Source organism: Bison bison, unplaced genomic scaffold (assembly GCF_000754665.1).
Source record: "Bison bison bison isolate TAMUID 2011002044 unplaced genomic scaffold, Bison_UMD1.0 scf7180017845312, whole genome shotgun sequence".
Taxonomy (NCBI): Eukaryota; Metazoa; Chordata; class Mammalia; order Artiodactyla; family Bovidae; genus Bison; species Bison bison.
In genome coordinates, this window is record NW_011475885.1 from 407,128 (window position 1) to 408,294 (window position 1,167).

At 39.8% G+C, this 1,167-nt stretch overlaps 1 protein-coding gene across 1 annotated transcript in view; it reads left to right on the plus strand.

The window, feature by feature from the left end:
• Positions 1-1,066, plus strand: part of LOC104983979 (gamma-secretase subunit APH-1B-like) — a gene marked incomplete at its 3' end in the record, with an annotated part of 9,283 nt that extends 8,217 nt beyond the window's left edge. Inside the window, exons 3-4 of the mRNA XM_010833552.1 lie at positions 816-886; positions 1,041-1,066. Coding sequence (XP_010831854.1) covers positions 816-886; positions 1,041-1,066 — 97 coding nt within the window. The remainder of the gene's footprint in view (positions 1-815; positions 887-1,040) is intronic.
• Between the last annotated feature and the right edge of the window lie 101 nt (positions 1,067-1,167).

Consider the following 1,167-nt stretch of genomic DNA (forward strand, 5'->3'; position numbering starts at 1 on the left):
CCTTGGACTGCAAGGAGATCCAACCAGTCCATCCTAAAGGATATCAGTCCTGAATATTCATTGGAAGAACTTATGTTGAGGCTGAAACTCCAATATTTTGGCCACCTGATGCAAAGAAATGACTCATTTGAAAAGAGCCTGCTGCTGGGAAAGATTGAAGGCGGGAGGAGAAGGGGATGACAGAGGATGAGATGGTTGGATGGCATCACTGACTCAATGGACATGAGTTTGAGTAAACTCCTCAAGTTGGTGATGGACAGGAAGGCCTGGCGTGCTGCAGTCCATGGGGTTGCAAAGAGTTGGACACAACTGAGTGAGTGAACTGATACTGAAGCTTAGTCATGGTGGTGCTAGTGGTAAAGAATCACCTGCCAGTACAGGAGAATAAGAAATGAAAGTTCAGTCCTTGGGTGGTGCAACCCACTCCAGTATTATTGCTTGGAGCATCCTGGACAGAGGAGCCTGGCGGGCTATAGTACATAGGGTCGCACAGAGTCAGATATGACTGAAGTCACTTAACACACAAGCTTAGTCATAAGTATTGCTTTTTTTCCCCCTTATTAAACCCAATACTGATGGCTTGTTTACTTATATTATTTTTCCTATTCTTTGTGAATGTCAGATAAAAGGCAAAAGTTGATTGGAAATTTTGGTTGATTTTAGTTATTTGAAGCTTTGTTGTACTCATTTAAATGGATTTTAGATTTAGAGTATAATCTGATCAAAAACCTCATTAAGTATCTGAATTTTAAGATACCTTATGTGTTTTTCTGATATACTACTTTAAAAAAATTATATGTGTGTTTTTATTTTAGAAAAGCCAGTGAGGGTTTGAAGACTATAAACCCATATGAGAAAGCACCCTCTATGAGATTGCTGGCTTATGGTAAGTTAGAGCTGCATAGTGTTGTAAAGATAAAAAACAAACAAAAAAAAAACTTGACCTAAAAGCCATTTTTATCTTTTATAGCTTTGTGGGTTTCTAGTAGTATTACTGCATTGACCTATTGGTGTTTTTTTTTTTTTTTTTTGCTTTCTAGAGCCCTTTTATATGGAGAAGGCAATGGCACCCCACTCCAGTACTCTTGCCTGGAAAATCCCATGGACGGAGGAGCCTGGTGGGCTGTAGTCCATGGGGTCACAAAGAGTCAGACATGACTGAGCCTG